Source organism: Tursiops truncatus, chromosome 2 (assembly GCF_011762595.2).
Source record: "Tursiops truncatus isolate mTurTru1 chromosome 2, mTurTru1.mat.Y, whole genome shotgun sequence".
In the NCBI taxonomy this organism is placed as follows: Eukaryota; Metazoa; Chordata; class Mammalia; order Artiodactyla; family Delphinidae; genus Tursiops; species Tursiops truncatus.
The window spans coordinates 12,487,856-12,512,196 of NC_047035.1; the positions used below are offsets into that span (position 1 = coordinate 12,487,856).

The following is a 24,341-nucleotide window of genomic DNA, read 5'->3' on the forward strand; positions in this document are numbered from 1 at the left end:
CCTTAAGGAAATTGAAGTTCCAGTCAAGTGATCGTTAAAGCTTAAAGAATTTTATCTAGATTACATCTGCAGTTTTTATCCAGCGCAGTCTTGCAAACGTAGCTGCTTTAGACAAAGTGTGTGTGTGTGCGTGCGTGCATGCGTGTGTGTGTGTGTGTGTGTGTGTCTGTGTGTGTGTGTGCGTGTGTGTGCTGAAAACGAAGCTGTAATCCTGTCATCCTGGATCAGGGACCAGCACTTCTTGAACAGACAGCCCTGAGATTCAGTTGGTCCCCCACCTCCATCCCCACGTCCACCCCCGCCCAGCTTTCCTCCACTTGTGGATGGAGCCCAAAATAGGTGGACCCACCTGCTTTTGAAAGTTCCGGGGACCAGTTATGAACACCAAAGGATCCCCAAAATTCTTATAGTTAATTAATTTTGGAGTTTTCTAGAGTTTTTCATGACAAAGTGCAGCTATGGGTGACGCTGTGAGAGCAGCAATGCTTGGATGTTATGTCATTTTTGGGAAACCATCTCAGTTAAGCCTGGAGCTTACTTGGCCCCCAGGCCCCAGCTGTGGCCCTTGCAGGAGGCCGGGCTTGAGATGGGCTTTCTCAGAGGAGACCTGTCCCTAGCCAAAGAGGATTGCTCTCTAGCCAAAGGGAGTAGGGGAGGTGGGGTAGGGGGAGAAATGGGTTAGCATGCCTTTTCCACTAGGTCTTGAAGTCCACTGCGTTGTCAGCCTGTCCTGTCTCCAACAAAAACGAGACAGGGTTTTATAACCAACCGAAAGGAAACTTCATGTGAAGAAACAGGAAAACGTTGAAATTCATAATATACAGCCTGGAAAATAAATTTGTTATTGTTCTTTCATTCCTTCCAGATATAAATCTGGCTGTTGTGAATATCAAAAAGCCCTGGGATTTGGCTCTGCACTTTATAAGGTCAGAGCTGTCTCCAGTGTTCTAGAATCTGGCTCACACAGGCACTCAGATGAAAGGAAAACTTGTGGGCTTCCAGGGTCTTTATTCTTTGGATTGAGGACTAGATGAAGGAAGTGGGCTTGCCTCTCCCAACACCACATTAGAGTCCTGTTTCCTCTGGATGTCACCTTAATTCTGGGGCCCTCCAAGTACCCCAGCGTTGCTGATTCATATGCGCCTTCTGTCATGGATTGCGTGAGTTTTGCAGTCTATTGAACGCTCTTTTTCTGAAGGGAGGAATTGTCAAGTGAAGGTATACATTGACAGTAACAGGTCACTAAATCCAACCAGGTGCCAGGTCCACTGAATTACTGAAGAAGCCTTTGAGATCACCTCCTCCAGGAAGCCTTCCCTGACCTTCCATTCCCTACCCGCAGCCTGGCTCTCCTGGCACTCAGTGGGCATTTCTATCAGTGCCCTAACCAAAGGGTATAGACATTGTTGGTTCACGTGGCTCCCCCACCAGCTCTCCAGGGCAGCATCTGGGTCATAGTTTTGTAGTTTTTCTGCCTACCTAGGGTCCCTGCTCACAGCTAGTAACTACTCAGATAAACCCCTGTTGAACTCAGTAATAACAGCACCAAATAAAGCTCTGTATTTGCATAGATTTTTTTAACCACCTTAACAATTTTCAAGTGTCCAGTTCGTAGTGTTAAGTACATTCACAGTGTTGCTCAGTCAACCTCCAGAACTCTTTTCATCTTGAAAAATTGAAATTCTATACCCATAAACACCTCCCTAATCCCTCCTCCCCCTGCCCCTGACACCCACCATTCTGCTTTCTGTCTATAATTTTGATTGCTGTCAATCCTTCATATAAGTGGAATCAAACTATCTGTCTTTTTGTGGCTGGCTTATTTCACTTAGCATAATGTCCTCAGGGTTCATCCATGTTGTAGCACTTGTCAGAGTTTCTTTCCTTTTTAAGGCTGAATAGTATTCCATTGCATGTATATAACACATTGTTTATTCATTTGTTGATGGACACTTGGGTTGCTTCCACCCTTTGGCTATTGTGAATAACGCTGCTATGAGCATGGGTGTACAAATATCTCTTTGAGACCTTGTTTTCAATTCTTTTGTATATATACCTAGAAGTTGGATTGCTGGATCGTATAGTAGTTCCATTTTTAATTTTCTGAGGAACCTCCAGACTGTTTTCCATAGTGGCTGCACCAACGTACATTCCCACCAACAGTGCACAAGGGTTCCAGTTTCTCCACACCCTCACCAGCTTTTGGCTCTTTTGGTTGTAGCCATCCTGTTGGATGTGAGGTGGTATTGATTTTTTATCTTTAAAGCTAATTGGCGACCACGATTTTGTTGGATAGCAGCTTGTGAATGATGAAGAGTAGAAATCGCAGAATCAGGGCTCGGTGGCTTATGCAGAAACAGAGTTTACTGACACCTCCTCCTAAGTGTCAGCTGTGCTCCTTCTTGGGGCTGCCCAGGTCCCCGCGTCCTCTCCTCCATCAGGGTCTGTGTGAGGCGCACTCTGGGAGCACGTGCGTTCCTTCCCCCTGACACCTCTGTTCCGTGGAGCTCACGTGCTTCACGTTTGTACTTTCCTTTCCTCTCATCATCCGAGGGCACGACGGCTTCTTCACACTGTGGTCATTTCAGAATGAAGACGTTCAAAACTCAGGCAGGTCCCCTGTGTCAGGAGTAAAGGCCAAGCAGCTGGTGAATACGTTGTTAATACCATGGCGGTGGGCGTTAGATTTGGAGCAGCAAGACCCTTTATTTATAAAAATGCCACCGAACACATTATCCCAACATATGAAACCAGTGGAGGGGGCACGGTTCTCTTTGGGGTGGTTGGGGCATCTGGAGTTTCCCCGGCCTCTCTGGAGCATCGCCCCCCATCCCCCTGCCCAAAGACAAGCACGAGGTGAAGTCATCATTGTAAACACACAGGCAGCGCGAGAGGCACGTGTTACCCCAGACCTGGGTCCTGGGAGCATCCTGAGCATTTATATTGACTTCTCGCTCCTCCACAGGATACTCACTGTGACCATTCTGGCTCTCTGTCTTCCAAGTCCTGGGAATGCACAGGTAAGACTTTTATTTTGTTACTTATCAGGAAGTGCGTTAAAAACCAGGGCGAGGGTGTCCAGCCACGCATTGTGTTGTTTACCTAAACCGAGCTCTTCATTGTACAGAGATTAAAGCTGGGGCTCAGGGAAGTTGAGACTTGCCCCCGGTGACATAGTATATAAGTGGCAGGGCTGGACCTCGGTGTCCTGGTTCCCAATCCAAGACTCTTATAATCAGATCATGCTGCCTCATTTCTGTCCCTTTGGTGGGGCTGGGGGTCTTGACTTAGTGTAAGTGTTAAAAAGTCAAGCGTGTTCTAGTGTTTCTGGGCAGTGGTGCCCCTTGGGTGCCTGCGTGTGGCCCACGTGGGTGTGTGTGGCCGACATGCAGTTGTGAGGCATCTCAGCGCCCAACCCATGAGGACCCACCTCTGGCCCGGACCCCTGGGAGGAGCGTGTAGGGGGAGCTTGGGCTCCTGGGTGGCTGTGCAGAGAAGCCTGCACCATCCCTGACTTTACAAAGTGACGGTTGTGTCAGCCCTTGAGAAATGTGGACAGATCCCTCCTGAGGAGCTCAGGGCAGCCCCTCTGCATCTCTAGCTCAGAAATGAGAGAAGCCCCACCTCTGAGCAGGGCTGAGGGGCCATGTAGTCAAATGGAAATGCACATTCATTTGCATGAACATATAGAAGACATTACAAAGTCACCAACACAGCCTCTCTAACAGTGGGTTACAGCTCAACAGTTCAGAGCCCTGAAATGGAACCAACAAAAATCTCACTAAGTAGACTGATGGTCTCCCAGACTTTCAGGGTATAGGAGGGAAATCTTAGAATTTCAATTCATATTTATTTTGATCACACCCTTTAAATGTTTTTTCCCTTCATATTAAGAATTTTGAAATATATTTCATTGGAGGTGGAAAGAATCTTGGGAAGAGTACCAAAGACTTTTAGACCTTGGAAGGACCTTGGCGTCCTCTGATCTAGCTCTGTGGTGACAGTTAACATCTAGATCCAGAGAGGGCGCGGGTTATAGTATAGTGTTTATTGTACTGTAGGCACTTTACATGCACTAACAATTTAGTCCTTACAACCACTCAGAAGTAAGTAGTATCCTCTCCATCTTACAGATGAGGAAACTGAGGCATAGAAAAGTTATGCAGTGAATAGGGGCTAGAGTGAGAATTTGAAGCCAGGCAGTGGGCTTGAACCCACGCCTGCACGTAGTTGATGAGCCAGGGCTGCAACTCGAGTCTCTTGGTTTCCTGAACTTCATGGCGCTACCTCCTGGCTCATCCGCTCCATTTCTTTGGCCCCAAGGCCCCACTCCCAGGAATGCAGGCTAAATCCATCATCTCCACAAACCAGCGCATAGCTCAGGGAAGTTGAACCCCATAAACCGTAGGGAAGGCCAGGGAAGGGACCCCCACGGGCAAAACCACACCTCCTTGACTTATTCCTATAACATGTCAGCTCTAGGGGTGATTGTTGAGCCCATGAGATTTTTCTAAATGCATGAAGTTGTAACTCAAGTTGTATGTGAAGCCTGCAGCCCTCAGGGACTTTTGAGACCTGGCGGTCTCTGGAAGCATCTCATCTTTGTGTAATTGTCTTCCTGAGGTTAAAATGGAAGAATTTCCCCAATTCTATTTTTCTTAAAAAACTGACTACATCACTGTGCAGATTTATTTTACACACAGACCTCGTAATCAGGTCGAGGATTTCATGGGGGGCGAAGAATTCATGCCGGGCGCTGCAAAGGGGTTAAATAGCACCCAAAGAAAGAGAGTGGTTGCCCTTAAAAGCAGTCCTGTCCTCTCTCAGAAAGGGCTGAGCACAGGGCAAGCCTCACTGGGCAGATCAGATGCGATTAGTATTGCTCTTCATGACCAGAGCAGGGAGAAGTCCCCATAACCATCTGCTAAAAATGGGCGTTCTGAAGCAATGATGCAGGGGCTTAAAAAGTAATGCTAAAGTGTAAAATGATTGTAAGAAAATACCCAAAAAAAGGGACAAATAGAGGTTATAACACAGATGTTGGTATTATAAATGCCTTGTTTCTTTACCCATTTTCCATACCTCCTGTGATGCAGTTAGAATACTTTTATAGTGAAAGAAAAAAAAAAAGGTAAGTAAGCAGAATGACCTCTCCTGTTTCTCTCTCTCCCTTCCTGCAGCAACAATGCACTAACGGCTTTGACCTGGACCGCTCATCAGGACAGTGTTTAGGTAGGAGGCCACTGAAGATCCTTCTCTGGGTGGGGTGCAGGGACAGCCCAATCACAGGACCATTTCTGTCTCAGGCGTCACTCAGTATTGTCAAATCTGTATCAGCCTTGCCCATGGAAGAAAACAGTGCCACGGGATGGTTGACATCAACGACACCCTTCCATTGATCACCTTCTTTGTGCCTGGCACTGGGTAAGCCCTGCGACAGGGCAGAGATGAGGAAGAATTGATCCCCAGCCTCAAGGAGCTCTCCATCTGTATCAGTTTCCTAGGGCTGCCTTTACAAATGGCCACAAGCCTTAGTGGCTTAAACAACACAAATATATGATCTCACAGGCGCACAGGTCAAAAGCCCGATGGGAGTTCTACCAGGCTAACATCGAGGTGATGGCAGGGCAGTGTTCTTTTCTGGAGGCTTGAGGGAAGAATCCACTTTCTTGCTCATGCATATTGTTGGCAGAATTCAGTCTCTGTTTTTTAAAAATTGAGATGTAATTGACATACAACATTGTGTAAGTTTAAGGTGTGCAATGCGTTGACTTGATATACTTATATATTACAATGTGATGACCACCGTAGCTTAGCTCACACCTCCCTCGCATCACATAATTACCATTTCTTTTTTGCGGTGAGAACATTCAGGATTTACTCTCTTAGTATTTTTCAAGTATGCAATACAGTGTTGTTCATTATAATCACAGTAGTGTGCATTATTTCCTTCCAGTTAGAAGTTATCTTCTAACTGGAAGTTTGTACCCTTACATCTCCCCATTTCCCCCACCCCTCCAGCCCCTGATAACCACCATTCTATTCTCTATTTCTGTAAGTTTGGCTTTTTGGATTCCACACATAAGTGATACCATGTAGCATTTGTCTTTCTCTGTCTGCCTTATTTCACGTAGCATAATGCCCTCAAGGTTCTTCCATGTTGCTGCAAATGGCAGGTTTTCCTTCTTTCTCATGGCTGAGTAATATTCATATGATTATTATTAATATTATATTATTCATATGATGATAATATTAATAATATCACATCTATCTATCCATCTATCCATCCCAAATCTTTATCCACTGATGCACATTTAGGTTGTTTCCATATTTTGGCTGTTGTGAATAGTGCTTCAATCAGCATGGCAGTACAGATATCCCTTCAAGATTCTGTTTTCATTTCCTTTGGATATATACCCAGAAGTGGAATTGCTGGATCACATGGTATTTCTAGATTTAATTTTTGGAGGGACCTCCACACTGTCTTCCATAGTGGCTGCATGGATTTACATTCCCACAGAATTCAGTTTCTTGTGGTTGTAGGACTGAGGCCCCTGGTTCCTTGCTGGCTGTCGGCTGAAGGCCTTTCGCAGTTCCTAGAGGCCACCCTCTTCCTTGGCTCGTGGCCCCCTCCTCCATCTTCAAAGCCAGCAAGTTAAGTCCCTCACATGTTTCTGTTGCCTCATTTCTCTGACCAGTCCTTCTGCCTCTTCTTCTACTTCTAAGGATTTGTGTGATTTCACTGGGCCCACTCAGATAATCCTAGAGAATTCCCCCATCTCAAGCTCTTCTTTTTTTTTTTTTAAGATTATTATTATTATTTTTAAGAGAACCCTTTTTAAAAAAATTTTATTTATATTTGGCTGTGTTGGGTCTTTGTTGCAGCCCACCAGCTTTCTCTAGTTGTGGCTACTCTTTGTTGCAGTGCACGGGCTTCTCACTGCTGTGGCTTCTCGTTGCGGAGCACGGGCTCTAGGCGTGCGGGCTTCAGTAGATGTGGCATGCAGGCTCATAGTGTGGCTCACGGGCTCTAGAGCACAGGCTCTGTAGTTGTGGCGCACGGGCTTAGTTGCTCCATGGCAGGTGGGCTCTTCCCGGACCAGGGCTCGAACCCGTGTCCCCTGCATTGGCAGGCGGATTCTCTTAACCACTGTGCCACCAGGGAAGTCCCCATCTCAAGGTCTTCTGATTAGCAACTTTAATTCCATTCCATCCATACCTAATTCCCCTTTGCCATGTAACCTAATGTAGCCACAGGTTCCAAGGAAGAGGACAGACATTTTGGGGCTGTTCTCCTAGCGCTCCCTCTAGTGGGAGAGGTAGGTCTAGATGGAGTAAACTGTACAGGGTAGAATAAAGTCACTGTCAAGATGAGGTAAAAGCAATCAGTCCTGCAGAAGTAGGGGAGAGAGTGATGCCTTACGTCTGAGGTCAATAAAGAAAGCCTTCACGGAGGTCACATTTGAATTGGGTATTGAAGGATGAATAGGATCCTGAGAAATAGCATCCCAGGTAGTAGGAACAGCATAAGCAAAGATCAGGGCATTGAGAAGACATTCAGAGTATAGACTAGTTTGTTGTGGATGGAGCATAGAGTATAGAAAAGGAATAAGGCTCTCCCCTCGGGGATATATTTACCTTTTTAATGATATTTGATTTAGGCCAAATCATTTGTAGTCTCTGAGCTTAGTTAGGGTTGAAAAGAATGATGGGTGGTGGGGAAAAAGCCTTGCCTTGGAAGCTCTAGGCTCATACTTTGACTTAAGGTGAAGGGGGTTGAGAATGTGCCAAGGGATGCAGAGAGGGACGGCAGCCGTCTTTTGTGGCCCACCAGTTTTAATGACGCTTTCAGGCTTACAGTTAGAAAATGGGACTCCACGCTTCCCTTTCCCGAGGCGGGAGTTGGCACGAGTCTCAGATGAGGTGGCTGGAGTGAGCGGTCAGGGTTCAGGCCTCTCTCTCCCAGCCTCCAGCCCCACATGGAGCAGACCCCAAGGCTGGTGGGAAGCCCCGGTGCGGGGGGTCAGGGCAGCTGCTCACGCTGGCGCCTCAGTTCAGGCCTCCCCTGTCCCTGGCCCCGCAAGGCTGATTTTCTAGAGAACCTACCCCCCTGCCACTCCCACACCCCGCTCTAGACACAGCAAGCAGAGCACCAGCCTGGCTGGAAACGGGCCCTGTTTGTTGGCACGGTGTGAGCCGAGTCTCAAGTAAGTCTCTGCTTTCCTAATAAGAAACTAGCTCTCGGCCAAGCCTTGTCTTTCTGGATGCAGCGGACTCTTTCTCCCCGCCCAGCTGTTACTTGGAGTAGAAGTGGGTACAATTATTAGGTCCATCCCAGCGTTTCCCGAGTGTCATATGGACACAAAAGAATACCTGAGATGTTTTTAGGTGGTACATCCACAGGTAAACCATCTTTATTTTAATAGTTATATATTTATTTTTACTTACCTCCTATTTTTGATCATTGATAGGGTTTTTTTCATTTGCTGTCGTGACGTAAGATAAAAAAATATGTTTACTTGGGTTTTCTTTTTCTTTCTTTTTTTTTTATGTGGCCCATTTTTAAAGTCTTTATTGAATTTGTTACAATATTGCTTCTGTTTTATGTTTTGGTTTTTGGGCCCCAAGGCCTGTGGGATCTTAGCTCCCTGACCAGGGATGCAAACCCACACCCCCTGCATTGGAAGGCGATGTCTTAACCACTGGACCGTCAGGGAAGTCCCCACTTGGGTTTTCAGTGTGGGTTCATTTAAGAGAAAAGTATTAAGCATGTGACAGTACAGGTTTTGGTAGCTGTGACCCAAACATCATGATGATGGTATTTGATGGCTGACGTTTGGATGACACTTGTCAGTTTGATTCAATTCAGCCAATATCTGGGGAGTAGCTGCCAGGCCCAGCCCTACATGTTTGGGAGCAGATGCTGGTAAAGAGTGTTTGGGTGTCCTTCATGGCGTTCTTGGTACAGAGCTCTGCTGAAGTTGGCACAGTGTGGCCAAGGGGCCACTAACGCCTGTCCTTTCTGTGGCCCTTGCAGATATTGATGAGTGCCGGACCATCCCCGAGGCCTGCCGAGGAGACATGATGTGTGTTAACCAAAACGGCGGGTATTTATGCATCCCCCGAACAAACCCAGTGTATCGAGGGCCCTACTCCAACCCCTACTCCAACCCCTACTCAGGTCCGTACCCAGCAGCTGCACCCCCGCTGTCAGCTCCAAACTACCCCACGATTTCGAGGCCTCTCATGTGTCGCCTTGGATACCAGATGGATGAAGGCAACCAGTGTGTAGGTGAGTAGCCCAGCGTCCTAGGCTTCCTCTCCATTGGTGAAGGCATCGTCCTAGTCTAGCAGGTCAGCCCCAAATGGGAAGTCAGTTCTCATGCAATGAACCAGTGAAACAACCTACGTGGTACACGGTTCTTTCACTCTTAGCAGCCTGTGTCTCTGGGTACCCTCCCACCCAGGGAGGAGTTTAGTGTGCTGTCTTATTGATAGTCCCCCAGAAAGCCAATTTGTTTTTTCTTTATTTTCATCTATCTATCTGTCTATCATCTATGTATCTATCTATCGATCTATGTATCTACCTATCATCTATCATCAATCTGTCATCTATCTATTTCTATCTATGTCTATCTGTCTATCAATCATTCATCTATGTATCTGTCTATCTGCCTTTAGGTCATATCTATCATCTATCTGTTTGAAGACCAAGGTCATGTTTTCTCTCTTCGATAACAAATATGTCTGGTCAGATGCAGTAAGTGAATCCCAGAGAGAAGCTCTAGAAAGGACCAGCTTTCTAGGGTCTTCAGCATTACTCACCCTCGAATGGAACGTTTGCTCCTGAAACAAAAGAAGACTTGAGGGCCAGGGCCAACTGTTCTGGAAAGAAAGTGGGGTCCTTGGGTGGGGACCAGGCTTCTTTGGACCAAAAGGAGCCTCGCTGATGGGAGCTCATAGCAAGAGTGGACCTTGGGGAGGAAGGAGACGCCATATGCCATGATGTCCCCAGGCTGTTGGCAAGTGGTATGACAGGTGCCCTGGTATGCACTGGTGCTCTGTTGGCCAGTGTGGCCTTGGTGGAGGTTTACCTGGGATCCTCCCTTGTTGCTTCAGCTTTGGCTGGACCAAAACTTTGCGACTGTCTCCAGCTTTGGGAGATGGTCTAGAGTGATGACGGCTGCAAAGGTTTTGATCATGCACCCCATCTGCAAAATCTTTCTGAGCCTGGACCCTTACTATCTGCATGTTTATAAATTACATGCGTATCCTGTTATTGGAATATGGTTGGAGGAGTGTAAAGTATATGTAAGAAATAGAAACATTTAAAGGGTGTGATCAAAATAAATATGAATTGAAATTCTAATATTTCCTTCCTATACCCTGAAAGTTTGGTAGACCATTAGTCTACTTAGTGAGATTTTTGTTGGTCCCATTTCAGGGCTCTGTAGTGTTGAGCTGTAACCCACTGTTAGAGAGGCTGTGTTGGTGATTTTGTAATGTCTTCTATATGTTCATGCAAATGAGTGCATTTCCATTTGACGACATGGAAATAATATGCAAACAAGTATCTCTCAGAGCTAAAAGGGAAAATTGGATACACCTTAACTAAACTTCTCTATTCTTACTGGTCTCAAGGGGTGTGTGTGTGTGTATGTGGGGGGGGGTGGGCGGGGAGCTGGCCGAGGGTCACTTTGAACATAGATAAGTGTTCACGGGAAAGAGTAGACTGAATCAAGCCGTGGACTGAAGCACTGGTGGGGAAGATAGTAACGTACTTCCTTAGAACCAGTAGAACAATAGGCCGCTGTAACTGGCAGGGACTTTAACAGTCTTTAACTGCAACCTCTTCCTTTTATAAAAAAGGGAGTGTGGACTCCACCAAGTTAGGTAATTACGGGAGTCCAGCTCTCCTGACAACCAGGCTACGTTTTCCTAACTCGCCCATGTGACCTCTCTCGTTCGGTAGAAGAGAAACGATCCCGAAGCAAATGCAGAGAAAGAGAGGTTGGGGGTGGGGTGATGCTCTTCCACGATGTCCTGTGGGGCCGGACAAGCTGAGTGACCATGTGCACGTCTGGAAGTGAGGAAGGGGGTGGAGTGAGCCGCCGAGTCACTCCAGGGTTTCGGGAGGGGCTTCGGATGGCTGTAGGGCTCCCTGATGTCTTGGGCAGTCCTGCAGGCCCCTTTTGGGGAACAGCCTGGAATGGCCACAGGGCTCTCTGAAGCACCCCCCTCCCTCCCACAGCCCTCTTTCCAGGATCCCAGTGCCCTCGAGAATAAGACGCGGCTGGGAACCCTGTTTATCTCCTGGTCCCTGTGACGTCATGCACTTTTTTACAGGCCCCCAACCTGTCACACGGGGGATGTGGAGTCTTCATAATAGCCCTTTTGTAAGGAGAATACGATCCAGGAACCCTAGGAGGACTGGCACCCGGCCCGTCCACTTCCAGAAAGTTCAGCCTTATGCATTCATAAGTCCCGGGTTCCTTCCAACCTCCCTTCACCCCACCCTGCCTTTTCTGGTTTACACAGGTCCTTCTGGGCATTATGAGAGGGGAAGTCATGGGGAGGGGGCCCCAGAAGGACGGGAACAGGGATGAGAGAGGCGGGCCTGGGAACAGGCCACAGGGAAGCAGGGCTCAGAGACGGGGGGAGAGGGGGGAGGAACCAAAGGAACCAAGACGGGGACATTGTTGAAAGGAGAAGCAGGTGATTGGGGTCGTCACTGCCAGAGAAGGAGTGTCCCTTTTTCCCAGAGTGTAGGTCTGATCCTGGGGAGGAAGCTGGAGTAAGCAGCTCCAGTGTGATGGGGAGAATTGGGAAACGCTTCTAAAACTTGGGTGTTCTGCGAGGGGAGGACCACATCTCCAGGGGGCCTTCTTCTCCTCTTCCTCTTCAATGTAGAAAATAATCGACAGTGATGATGGCAGCAGTAGGAATAAAACCAAACATGTAGTGCTGCGTGCCAGGATCTTTACCTGAATGAACATGTTGAATCCTCACCACAACCCCTGCGGTAGGACTATTGTTGTTCCTGTTGGCCCTGAAGCACAGAGAGGTTAAGAATCTGTCCAAAGTCACACAGCAAATGAGGGCTGAGCCAGGACTTGAACCCATTCGGGCTCTGGATGAGGAAACTGAGGCTCAGCGAGGTAAAAGTTTGTTCAAGCCTCTCAAGAGTCAGTCCTGGAGCCATGATGAAAAACTAGGGCCTTCTCTTGCCTTGTTTTTTTTGTAAATAAATTTTTGTTCTGTAAAACTTTGAACCTAGACAAAAGCAGAGAGATCATTATGAGCACTTGTCTACTTTTCACCCAGTTTGGTCATTCTCAACACAGACCCACTCTCATTTCTTCTTTACTCTGACCCAGTGGATCAATTTAAAGCAAATCTCAGGCATCAAATCATTTTATCCTTAAATACTTCAGAATGTATCTCTAAGAGATAAAGCTTCTTTAAAAAATCATAGTCACAATACCATTATCAAACCTACAAAATCAACAATAACTCCTTTTTATCATTAAATATCTGGGTGGGATTCAACTTTCCTTGGTCATTTCGTAAATGTCCCCTTTCTATTGTTTTCTTTTAGAATCAGATCCAAACAAGGTCTACAGATTGCATTTGGTTGACAAATCTCTTAACTATGTCTTAATCTTCTTTGTCTCTCTTACCACGTATTTGTTGAAGAGGCTGAGTCGTTTGTCCTGTAGAATTTCCTGCATTTGGGATATTGCTGCTTGTGTTGTCGGTGTGGTACATAACGTATTCCTTCAACCCCTCTACTTTTCCGTAAACTGGTAATAGTTAAATCTAGAGACTTGATCCAGTTGAAGTTTAAAGTTGGGGGCCAACTGTTTCCTACGTAGTGCCCTTGCTCTTTTGTCCTTTCCATGCCCTGGTTTCTTCCCATAAACTGTAAGTAAGTCTGCCTTAAAAAAGCAAGTGGACACTTTTCACTGAGGTTTTACTCTTTCTGGGTTTTGGACCCACTTTCAAGGTAGCAATTTCCTGCCTTGTCCCCTGCCTCTGCAGGCTGGGCCGGGCCAGGCTCAGAGCCCGGGTCCCTTGAAGCCCTGAGCTTCCTTGTTGACCTCTCTGTTTGGTGTTCCACTTGGGAGGTGACTAGACCCTGCTCTTTCTGGAACAAAGTTTGGCCTCAGATTTGAGTCCACCAGCCCCGAGATGTAAGTCTGGATCACTCAGGACCTTTGCAGGCAGAGTGATGCGGGCAGTAATCCAAGAATTACAGTTCAGGAACCAAGAAGGTTTTTGTCATCAAGAAAACTGGCATCTTGGCTTGTGGGTGCTCAGCACCAGGGCAACTTCCATGAGGGTGGTGGACTCATGGCTGGTTAGACTGTGTCCCCCAGATGCTGGCCCCTTGGGCGATCTGGTGGTCAGCATCTCAGACGATGGAGAGCCAGATAGACATGGTTACTGGCAAAGAGGAAAGGGCTGTTGCAGGAAAGGCAGGATGCTGTGGCGTTAACAGTGTTGGTGCTGAAGACTCAGGGAGGGGTGAGCTGAGCGATTGGGCCCCTGGGATTTGAACCCCCATTAAGGAACCTTTCTATCATCATACTGCCTCTGAGAATAGGACCTCTGGCTAGGGTCCCTGAATGTTAATGCCACTTGTTTACGCGTATTTGTCCCGTTTGGGGCTCGACTCGTCACCACTCTGGGTGGACATTCTTCGTTCTGGCTTTGCTAATCAGCTTGGCTCAGTGTCAAATCTAGGGACTCCACCAATAACTGATGCTCGTGAAATGTTTCACAACTGAGAAAGCAGTCTTTTACGAGAGCCGCGCTACCCCAGGGACTGAAGGAATTCCTCTGGTCATTTGTGAAGTTACAAGCAATATCTTTATACTCCCTCCTGGCCTGGGGTTTTCTCATTGATCAAAGTGCCTGAGCGGGCAGAGAGGAACACAAATGGATCCTTTTGGAAGATGAATGGCATTGGCCTGAGGCTTTCTCTTGAGTTATTTTTCCTGAAAGCTGGCCAATGTGTATTCAGTCACTGTTTATAGAGCACCTCTTTGGTGCCAGGCTCTGGCTTAGGCACTGAGGGGGCAGGGAGTCTGGGCACAGCCGTGGGGCTGTCTTCAGAGCTTACCGTCAAGGAAGGGAGATTAGTCACGGAACAAGCAGCCTCTGGGACAGGACATCAGTAAGAGCTGAACTCTGATCCCAGAGCAGCTGTGTACCAGGTGGCCTCTGATTGATTCCTGAGAATTTCGAAGAGAAGGCAGAGATGGGAAGGCTGTGTGTGCTGGAGTGGAGAGGGCTGGAACTGGGAAGCCAGCCAGGCCTTGATTCTCACCTTGGTTTGGCCACTTCCTGGCTGTGAGACTGGAGCCTCAGTTTCCTCATCTGTAAAATGGGTACAACAAAGCCTACCGCACAGATAACTTGTGAAAATATCTTGCCCGGTGTCTGCATGGAGTATCACGTGGTAAATGTTAATTGAGAAAGATCCTAGGGTCTTGAGATAACCTGTAGAGAGTCATCGAGTCTGAAAATGTATTGAGGGCCTAGTTCTTGAAAACTTTTAAAATGACCTAAAACCGAGCGTGGTACTCACCCACCTTGCAGACCTTGCTGGGCTTTGCCCAGTTCAGTGCTTAATGAGACTTCAGTCAGATGCTTCGAGATGCCGGCAAAGGCTAGGTTTATTTAATTGCGGAACAAAACAATTAACCACCCAGCAGGTAAGACAAGGGCAAGAGTGCTTGGATGGGGCAGCCGCCTGCAGGCTTTTCTTCTTACTTTTTTAACACAGGTTTGAAACCAAGTCCTCTGGATGAGACCGGAAAGAGAGCACAGGAAGCAGAAACCACTCGGTTCTTTAGCTGCTAAAGGCATCAGGACCAGGCAGGCCTGGTGAGGAGGGGGACCCAGGATTGAGGTGGGACACAGTCAGGTTTGCTCAGATGTCCTTGTGAACTGGGCCTCAGCAAGCCTGTTCACATGCGGCCCCCCCACTCAGGTTGTCCCATCTTGCTTCAGGTCTCTCCCGATCATTGGCTGGGACGGTGAGCAAGCAGCTCAGCCTCTCTGAACCTGTTTTTCCATCTGTAAATAGGGATGACAGCATTAACTATTAGTGTAGGATATTTGTGAGAATTCAATAAGATAGTGCATGTGCCTGGTCTAGTATGGAGGCTGGCTGTCAGTAAGGGTTAATAACAGTTAGTTGTTACAATGTTATTTTTACTGTGTCAGATCTCATCATTCCGTGATGAATTCTCCTACTCCAAACCCCTAGTCCTGTTATTCTGTTATTGTTTATTCTTTCCTCTGGGAATCAGACTTAAGAATGCAAGGCTTTTAGAGGGTTGAGGGTTGAATTCTCGCCACTTTCAGTGTCAGGGGTTGGGGTTACTTGTGCTTCCAAGGAGAATGCAGCAGAGAAGGGGCTCCAGGAGGTTGTTCACAGCAGCTCTTCTTAGACATGAATGTGCCCCTGAGTCACCTGGGGAAATGCAGAATCTGACTCTGCAGGTCTGGTCTGGGGCCCGAGGTTCTGCCTTTTGCAGAAGCTCCTGGATGATGTGATCCTGCTGGTCCAGGAAGGCTCTTGTCCATCTGTCTACTCTTAGATAGGCCTGCATTTAAAGAAAGGTAGAAACTTTATTTTTTAAATGAAATTCCCATATTATATATATGAATCTGTTAGAAGAATGTATTACTTTTGTTTAAAAACAAAAACAAAAAATCCAAAAGAAATGTTTTTAAAGCCTAAATTGAAGCAGCATGCTGTAGTGCTAGAGACAGGACATCAGTAAGAGCTGAACTCTGATCCCAGAGCAGCTGTGTGCCATTAAGAAAGTCACTTGGCTTCTCTGGCCTAAGGTTTATTATCTGTAAAAAGAAGGGATTAGGGGTCTTAATATGGGGTCTGTGGATGGAATTTAGGGGATCCATTTTCATCTTTTTTCTCTACTAACTTCTAATGAAATTCAGTATGATTTTTCTTTATAGAGGCAGTAAGCCACAGGACTCTTAGCAATACCTGTGGCAGTATTAACAAGAGAAACAGATATTTATACATCCCATTACAGCTGTACCAGTTATTCTGACATATTTTGAAGTTTTTGATGTATTTTGAAATATTATTTTGAAGTATTCTCACTTACCGTTACTTGAAAATTGTAGGAGATATTAGACCTGCTGTCCAGTCTTGTCATTTCTAATTTTTGTCACTGATAAAGAAGCGTGTATGTTACTATACATATTACATATATGTTTAAAAAATATTTTGATAACTGTCTTTCAGTGTAATTGGGTTCTTTCATAATCCTGTGAATTTAATGTATGCAATTAAAAACATTATTCTGAGAAAGGGTCCATGGCTTCATCGGTCTGCAAAACGCATTCCCTGGACCAGATGATTTCTTCAATTCCCAGTCCTTAGGAATGATAATGTTTGTGTCCAGACAGCCTGGGTTTTCTGTTAACTCGCTCTCACCTGGATGTGGTCCTTCTCTACTCGTGTGTTTCAGTCAGCCCACACACTTGGTGACATCTTCTGCTAGGACCGTGTCAGTCCTCCATTTATGAGGAAGCCCGAACCACCCACAGTTGGAGCCACCCACGGGGACTGGCCCCGGCCTGCGGTGAGGTCCAGGGCACTGGCCAGCCTCCGCGCTGGGTGGAAACCCACTGTGGGGCACGCCCGGCCCTGGGTGCCTTTGTGTGTGGAATAGGCACTTCCCCACTGCCTAGCGTGGCAGTTTTCTCAATGAACCACAACTTTTTCTTGGCTCTCACCTTATGTTCCTTGGTCTGGTCGTGTTCCTTTTCAATATGTTCCATTCTGGGATTAGTCAGTTGTGTGTGAAGAGCAAGTGTGGGGATCGCAAGAGGATGGAGAAGCGGGAACTTTGAGCAGCAGCACGACCCAGCTTTGCTTTGGATGGTCCCAGTGAAAGCGGGTGTTAAGGCCAGATCTCCAGAGAGCCCCTGCTGGAGGGCCACTGCAGCCCGTTCAGCCACGTGTGCTTGAAATTAGTGGGAGGTGCATGTGATGATGCTTCTCAAAGAGGCGCAGTGGTTCTGGATGTGTGGGAAGGTGTCTGTACCTCCTCCTTTGTCGTCAATACTGGTTGTAGATTTCTTTTCAAAGATCCTTTTGATGAAGGGGGGTGAGCACACCACTGGAAAACTTGAGAGCAGAACTGCTCGCATAGGTTCTGCGCCTGCCTTGGCAGCCTCTGCGGGAGCTCTGCGTGGCTCTGCTCTGTGTGTGTGCATGGCGTCTGCGGCTCCTGCCCCCACCCCAGCGTGATGCAAGAAACAGTGATTTGGGAACTCTCTGTGCTATTAGGAAAGGATTAAATGAAATAAAGAAGTACAAATACCATATGAAAGCAAAGTATCAGTGTTGTGGAGAGTGTGTGCATGCGTACTGATTGAAAACCATATGAAACTGATCAGTATGGTCAGTTTCAAAATCAGTATGAAACTGATTAAAACCATAAATTAGGAATCGTATTTATTGTTGCCAACAACAGCCTCAAGCAAATATCATCTGTGAGGCCCAAGTTATAATATCTGCTGTTACCCAAAGAAAGGGGATCTTTGTTTTCTCAAAGGCTTGGAAGGAGTCGGTGACTAGGCCAGGGAGTGGTGGAAGGCAGTTGGATGCGTGGGGAGAGCGTGGGCTCTCGATTCAGAGATGCTGGGGTTCGAACCCCACCCCCGCACAGGTGCCTGGCTCCGAGCGGTAAACCCTTTGAGTGGCCTATCTACCAGATGGGATGATAGTACTTGTTTTTAGCAAAGGATGTGCTGAGTGTCTGATAGTCCTGTCTGCAACCGCTAAGCAACAGCTGCTGTCACTCTCCCTACCCCTTCCCGGAGGGGCAGCAACTCTGTTGCGTCATATCTTGCCAATCCCTGCCCAGCCACAGGGGCAGACGGGGCAGGTGCTTGCTGGCAGCTTATCCGAGGTGGGGAGGTTTGAGGAGGGAGAGGGAAAGGGGAGGAATTCCCTGGCGGTCCAGTGGTTAGGACTCTGTCCTGCCACTGCAGGGGGCACGGGTTCGATCCCTGGTCAGGGAACTAAGATCCCGCATGCCAAGCAGTGTGGCCCAAAAAAAAAAAAGAAGGCGAGGAAAAGGCACCGCCTTTGGGTTTGCGACCACGCGCTGATTCTTCTTCCCGGATCCACTCAGCCAGAGGGCCTGCCTTTGAGCTGTTCTCTGGGGCCCTCTTACCCCTGGGGGTGCCTAGGAGGCAGATGGGTACATTCATTCTCTTCCTTTGGCTGCCAGCCTCTCTGGACACATGGACACGCAGACAGACAGAAAGACAGACTCCAGGCCACGCTGGCCGAGCAGGCAGTGACTGGGAAGTGCTGGTGGGCTGGTCTGACCTGTCATCAGAGAGACCCCTGAGTCAGATGACCCCCGAGCAGTCTGGCTGGTCTCCCACTTGGAGGCAGAAGGGCCGCGGCTTCCTGGCATGCCCCAGGTGTGTGACAGAGGACAGGCCGGTGCCCACGTGCTCTCACCAGGGCGTGGGTGTTGGGAGTTGGGACCGTGGCGGGAGGGTTCCTTGGACGCAGCCACTGCGCCAGCATCCCCTGTTTATCCTCAGCATCTGGCAGCGTGAATTCTCAGTAAGCTATTGACAACTAATGAATGAATGAGTGAAGGGATGAATGGAAGGAGAGTGTGGGCACCGTTCAACTCAGGCGAGTGGGGGTACCTTCACTCACTTCCATACTCGGTCTCTCATCACCCCTCAAAGCCCACCCCCTCGACCGGCCCCCACTGTGCTGAGTGCCAAGGGAGGACCACGATAACCAAGCGTGTCTCTGTTCCTTGAACGCCAGGGCCGTGGTTACTGTGTGTGCCCCCGCACCCGGCCTGCTTCCTTGGACCACTGGCACTCAGTGGGTGTTGAACTGAATTGAATTTACACTGTAGCTGAGGGGCTGATGGGAAAAGATGCTTGTGAACAGCCATCTGTTCAGACTGATTTACAAAGAGACCCACCTCCACCACCCTTTCCGCTTTGGGCTGTGCCACAGGGGAAATCTGTGGAAGGCTGTGTTCTTTCCACCTTGGACCTGCGACTTTGTTTCTCTGCCATGGGAGGGATTGGCTCTCAGGGATCCGCCTCCAGCCAGGGTCAGCTCCTCGCAAAACTCCAAGGGGCTCCATTCAATTGTATGACACGCTGTTGGCATCCCCTGGAGCCCAGCAAGCGGCAGGAGGTTCCTGTTTGCCTTGGAAACAGAGGTGCATGCTTGGGGAAGGGTCCCCGGGCCATCTCCTTGGGGGCTGGCAGGGAAAGGACATTCACAGGATTCCTTCCCTCCAGAGAGACTCAGACATCAGACTGGATGTTAAGGACTGACCTCCCATTCCCCTCGGCTTGTCGGAGCCGGGCCAGAGGGGAGATGGGGACAGCCAGCCCTGGGCCCTGCCCCAGGCAGCCAACATCCACAGGCTCCAGGGGACGCGGGCGGGTCGGGGCTGGGAGGCGATGAGGCGTGGGGGACTTGTCAGTGTGAACTGACTTTCCTTCAAGCTAAAACATGTGCAGAAACCCAGCCAGAGTTGATTTATGAGCCCCACATATTTCACAGGTCTTAACGCATCCCCCAGGAATCAATGAGGTCAGACAGAACAGACTTTGCATCCGGAATCAGTATGAAATTGGCATCTTCAACAGTTCCCATGGGAAGCAAGGGATAATAATTTAAGGGAGATTATATTAAATATTGCAAAGACACAAAAAACCTGGACTCTGCTTCATTCCCGTTGGGGAGAAAGACAAGTCATCTGTTTTCTGCATCTGAGCTGGATGAGGGGTGGCCATTTCTGCTGAAGCCACTGTGACCAAAATGAAACATGATGGGAGGGGGGCGCTAGGGCGGGCGATGAACTCAGAGCCAACTTAGCAGTGACCACAGCATCCTGTACTGTGTCCTCTGCTGCATGCTCTGTAACAGTGATAAATAGACATTTGTGATTATTTATTTAATGTCTCTCTGTCCAGCAGGAACTGTCTGTCTTGTTCACTGTTGTATTTTTAGCACCTGATAAGTATTTGTTGAACAAGCAGAAAAGCGACATGCGGTGAATTGTACGTAGTGTTCAAATGAGTGAGAGAAACTGATTACACCTCAGGTACCGTTGTCCACATAGATTAATTTATTATCATTAATGGACTTCATTCGTTTATCTTTTCCATGCTGGGGTCTGTGCTGTTCACACAAAGATAAATCAGGCATCATCAGTACCTTCGGGAATTCAGTCTCTTGCCAGGAGTTGAGGTAGGTTGGTAGGACGTAGGGAGCCCAACACATACATAGTTATAGCCCGAGGTAATGGGACAGCAGCCAAAGCAGGTACGAGGCTCTCTGTTGGCCCTGGCTGCAGTGATCACAGAATCCTTCCATAAGGACAGGTGTTCCACATCTGTGCATCCATTTGATTATACACGTATTCACTGAGCACGTCTCTGTGTCAGACACTGCCAAGTGCTGGGAGGGAATCTGAAGATGAGTAAGAGTTGGTCCCTGCCTTCAGGATCTCACAGCTGAGCAGATGTGAGTGAGAGTTGGGGAAGGGTGGGTGCCCATAACTCATCAGTGTCTTTACATGAGCCGGAGTGTGAGGGGTGGTGAGAGCAGTATGGCTGGGTGCTGTAGGGGTGCCCGCAAGGGATAGAGGTTCCACTCTGGCAATGGATATGATGGCCTCTAAGTCGATGTTTGGAGGCTTGAGTAGAATTTTCATGTGGCAGATGGTGAAGGGCTTTCTGGGTTGAGGGTACAGCCTGGGCAAAGACATGGAGGCCAGAAGCTTCACGGCACATTGAGGACTACTGGTGAGGACCAGCCTTGGTCGTGAGCCCATTGGTCACCTGCCCATTTACGACAGCCAGTGCACGGCTGCAGCATGGACATGGGGTGGGGTCGGGGCAGCCGTAGAGTGAGAGATGAGGCTAAGGAACTTGGCAGGAACTTGGCAAGGACTTGAATGCCATGCCAATCTCTTGGACTCTGTTCTGTAAACACTGGTTTTTAAGTGGTGTCTTGACATCTGTTTGAAGAAGATTCCTGGTTTAGGAGCCCAGGAATTAAATCACAACTGGGGTCTTGATTTAATCTCATCACTGCAACAAACTCAGTGGGGGGTCGTGGCTCCTTTTCCCTCCCTTTCGGGGCTCCATTTCCCCATCTATACAAGAGGGGCCGCACCACAGTCTCCAAGGCTCCCTCCAGCCCTGACCACTCAGGATGTGGACATGCTTGTGACTACTAGGTGAGGGTACCTTCCGGAGGCAGGTAGATTCTAGAGATAGTATCTTTTCACTGGAGGCAGCGATTTGCAGTAAGTCTAAACTAATGATTGGACCGCCTCTAAGGATATGGCCTCCATGCTCTCTAAGAGTCCTGCTTGGAGCCTTCTTTTAAGCTTGAGGCAGAGATGATGCCTTTTTTGAGTCCCTCCAGGAAAGGGGCATCAGTGGATGGTGATGAAATTAGCTCTGACTGTGATGATAGCACATGGCCTGGTCCTGTAAGAAATCTGGCGTTGCCTTTATAACACCTGGGGAGAATTTGCAAGCAGCCGGAGCAAAACACAAATTCCTTGCGAAGCCAAGAATCTTCTTAGATTGACCAATGGGCTAAGAATGTAAGAGTTCCACAATCAGACCTTTCTGGGAAATCCTGCACCTCAGACCTTCTAAACAGACCCTTTTTAAAGGATTGTCTCAATCTCATTTAGCTCTAGAGAGCAGGAGCTGGCCCAGGACCAGGTGGTGCTGGCCTGTGGTCTGATGGCTACTCACTGTGGGAAGCTGGATCCTATAGTTACATCCTTAAGGGACTCCCTTAATTATAATAATTCCCACTTGAACACTGCCCCTCGCTTTTCCAAATGCCTTCGCATCCACTGAATTCTCAGACAGCCCAGTAGGCAGGCTCAGGATCGTTTTCCCCATTTTAGAGAATACTTGGAAGGGCTCTGTGACTGTCCCAATATCCCACAGTTTATCCATGGGAGAGGTCAACCAGAGTGTAGACTTGCTGACTTTCAGACCCTCCTCCTCCCGTAAGATGGGCCAGATGCTCTTTACTGATCACGGGCTACTCTGGCCTCCTTTGTCTTCTCAAACAGAGCATCCCTACCCCAGGGCCTTTGCACTTTCAAGTCCCTCTGTTTGGAACTCTCTCTGGTTCATTCTCCTCTTTCAGGCTTCAGCTCAGTAGATGATACCTTCTTAAAGAGCCTGTCCCTGACCAACCTGTCCAAAGTCACCCTGTAATCATTCTCCGTCACAGCTCGTATCATTATTACTTGTCCCAAACGTGAGAGTGTGTAAAATCATCTGGAGGGCTTCAAACACAGATTGCTGGCTCCCACCCACAGAATTTCTGATTCAGTAGGTCTGGGGTGAGGCCTGGGCTTTCAAGTGATGCTAATCCTTCTGGTCCGGGACCTTACTTTGAGAACCACTGATTGATGACTATCTTTTTTTTTTTTTTTTTTTTTTTTTTTTGCGGTACGCGGGCCTCTCACTGTTGTGGCCTCTCCCGTTGCGGAGCACAGGCTCTGGACGCGCAGGCTCAGCGGCCATGGCTCACGGGCCCAGCTGCTCCGCAGCATGTGGGATCCTCCCAGACCGGGGCACGAATCCGTGTCCCCTGCATCGGCAGGCGGACTCTCAACCACTGCACCACCAGGGAAGCCCGATGACTATCTTTTAATTAAATAGTTTTATTGAGGCATAATTGACATGTAACATTATATTAGTTTCAGGTGTACAGTATAATGATTCAATGTATATATCGTATCCCCACAATAAGTTTAGTTAACATCCATCTCCATACATAGATAAAAAAATTTTTTTTCTTGTGATGAGAACTTTTAAGATCTACTCTCAACAACCTTCAAACATGAAATATCAGTATTGTTAACTATAGTCACCATGAGGTATGTTACATCCCTATGACTTATTTATTTTATAACTGGGTATTTGTACCTTTTGACTCACTTCACCCATTTTGTCCACCCCTACCCCCTACCGATCTGTTCTCTGTATCTATGAGCTTTTTTCCCCTTAAGAGTCCACATATAAGTGAGGTCTGAGGAGCTGGTCTTTCTCTGACTTATTTCATTTAGCATAATGCCCTCAAGGTCCATCCATGTCATAGCAAATAGAAAGATTCGCCCCCGCTTTTTTTCTTTTTAATTTATTTGTTTTATTTATTTATTTTTGGCTGCGTTGGGTCCTCGTTGCTGGGCACGGGCTTTCTTTTAGTTGCGGCGAGCGGGGGCTACTCTTCATTGCAGTGTGCAGGCTTCTCATGGCGGTGGTTTCTCTTGTTGCGGAGCATGGGCTGTAGGCGTGGGCGCTTCAGTAATTGTGGCACGTGAGCTCAGTAGTCGTGGCTCATGGGTCTAGAGAGCAGGCTTAGTAGTTGTGGCACACGGACTTCGTTGCTCTGCGGAATGTGGGATCTTCCTGAACCAGGGCTCGAACCCGTGTCCCCTGCACTGGCAGGTGGATTCTTAACCACTGTGCCACTGGGGAAGCCCAAGATTTCCCTTTTTTATGGCTGAATATTATTCTATATTATGTATATACCACCTTTTCTTTATCCATTCATCCACAGATGGACATGTGGGTTGTTTCCATATCTTGGCTGTACTTATTTGTTTATTATCTATTCCATCTCTTATCTTGTTTCTGCTCTATCCCTAGTGCCTGGTCCATCATTTGTATTTGTCAAATGAGTATTGACTGAAGACTCAGTCGGACTCCTTGCTTTATAATCATCCCACACCTAAGAAGGAAGGTCGAACATTGACAGAAACCCTGGGAGTTATTTGGTCTGATCTCTTCTCCCCATTACCTTTTTCTTTAACTTTTTTCACACTCAAGTTTTTTCTAAGGGTCATTATTATTATTATTTTTTATTGAAGTATAGTTGATGTGCAAAATTGTATGTTACAGGCGTACAACACAGTGATTCACAACTTTAAAGGTTTACTCCATTTATAATTATTATAAAATATTGGCTATATTCCCTGTGTTGTACAATATATTTTTATAGTTTATTTTATACATAACAGTTTGTACCTCTTGATCCGCTATCCCTATCTTGCCCTCGCCCTTCCCTCTCCCCACTGGTAACCACTAGTTTGCTCTTTATCTCTGTGTGTTGTTTCTTTTTTTGTTATGTTCACTAGTTTGTTGTTCTAAGGGTCATTATTAAATTTATGTATAGATTTCATGGACGATTTTTATAAAATTCCAATGAATTGCGCTGTCTGGGTTCAAGGAGGGTTGTCCAAAATCCA

The 24,341-nt window shown here is 47.6% G+C and overlaps 1 protein-coding gene across 4 annotated transcripts in view; it reads left to right on the top strand.

Annotated features, from left to right (window-relative positions):
* Positions 1 to 24,341, top strand: part of FBLN5 (fibulin 5) — an 82,939-nt gene that overhangs the window by 884 nt on the left and 57,714 nt on the right. For 2 of the 4 annotated variants that reach the window (XM_033850709.2, XM_033850708.2), the window contains exons 2-4: positions 2,966 to 3,020; positions 5,181 to 5,232; positions 9,038 to 9,292. In XM_033850709.2, coding sequence (XP_033706600.1) covers positions 2,966 to 3,020; positions 5,181 to 5,232; positions 9,038 to 9,292 — 362 coding nt within the window. The remainder of the gene's footprint in view (positions 1 to 2,965; positions 3,021 to 5,180; positions 5,233 to 9,037; positions 9,293 to 24,341) is intronic. The other 2 variants (XM_073800114.1, XM_073800113.1) reach the window with 1 other exon arrangement.